The sequence below is a fragment of the Blastocystis sp. subtype 4 genome, assembly GCF_000743755.1.
Source record: "Blastocystis sp. subtype 4 strain WR1 chromosome Unknown seqid_1077, whole genome shotgun sequence".
NCBI lineage: Eukaryota > Bigyra > Opalinata > Blastocystidae > Blastocystis > Blastocystis sp. subtype 4.
The window spans coordinates 1-847 of record NW_014568470.1 but is presented as its reverse complement, the minus strand read 5'-3'; the positions used below and the strand labels follow the sequence as shown (position 1 = coordinate 847).

Sequence of the window (847 nt, the reverse complement as noted above, 5' to 3'; positions counted from 1 at the left end):
GATGCTGAAGGCTCCTAAGTTGGATATGGCGAAGCTGATGGAACAGCACAGTGAGGTTGTGAGAAAGGAGGAGGAAGGAGTGAAGGTGGAGGAACAGGTCGCTCCTCTCCCTGGTGCTGGAGGCCGTCTGTAAGGATGTCTGTAGGTTGCATAACTTACACGGATTGACACAACAATTCTTTCGTTGTTTGTTTGCAAATTGGGAATTAAGGTATGGGGGATCCATAGGATATCTCCAGTAGTGTTTGTCTTATCAGTTGAGGACTAGACACTAATACAAAAGATCGAACATCCACGACAGAATCAGGAATGCCAAGTATTTGTACAATTATGTTGTATTCCGCCGTGACTCAATGAGATTACACAGAGAATTGTTATCCAGTGATATTTTGCTAAATGAACTTTCTGAATCAAGCTAAGGGACTTGTAGCGTAAGCAATGAATGAATTATGAGTCTTATGGGTTAGCAAGAAGACGGAGCTGGAGAAGACTCTGGATCAGGCTCTTTCGAATGAGAACTGGGGTGCTTCTGGAACGATGTTGAGCGATATTGCTCAGGCTTCCTACAATGAGTATTCTGTGGGTTGTGGGTTTCTGATATCTAGTGCTGATTACCAGGTGATCAAGGAAGCTATTTTCAAGGCTCTGGCTTCCCAACCCAAGTATTGGAAGATCATTTTCAAGGTATGTGGTATTGAATAGATTTGAGAGTAAGGCATTGAATTTGATCGATCACTTGATCCGAAATGGATCTCCTCGTATGATTGACGACGCTCGTGACAACATCGAGAAGTTGCGTTCTCTTCAGGAGTTCAGTTTCAAGGAGCAACAGTATGATCGTGGTAAT

At 43.3% G+C, this 847-nt stretch overlaps 1 protein-coding gene across 1 annotated transcript; it reads left to right on the top strand.

The window, feature by feature from the left end:
- Positions 1 to 537: 537 nt before the first annotated feature.
- Positions 538 to 847, top strand: JH06_6034 (ENTH domain-containing protein; the record flags this gene model as incomplete). The annotated part of the gene is made up of 2 exons (XM_014669147.1): positions 538 to 684; positions 716 to 847. Coding segments are annotated over 2 exons (279 nt in total), but the record flags the coding sequence as incomplete, so codon positions are not given.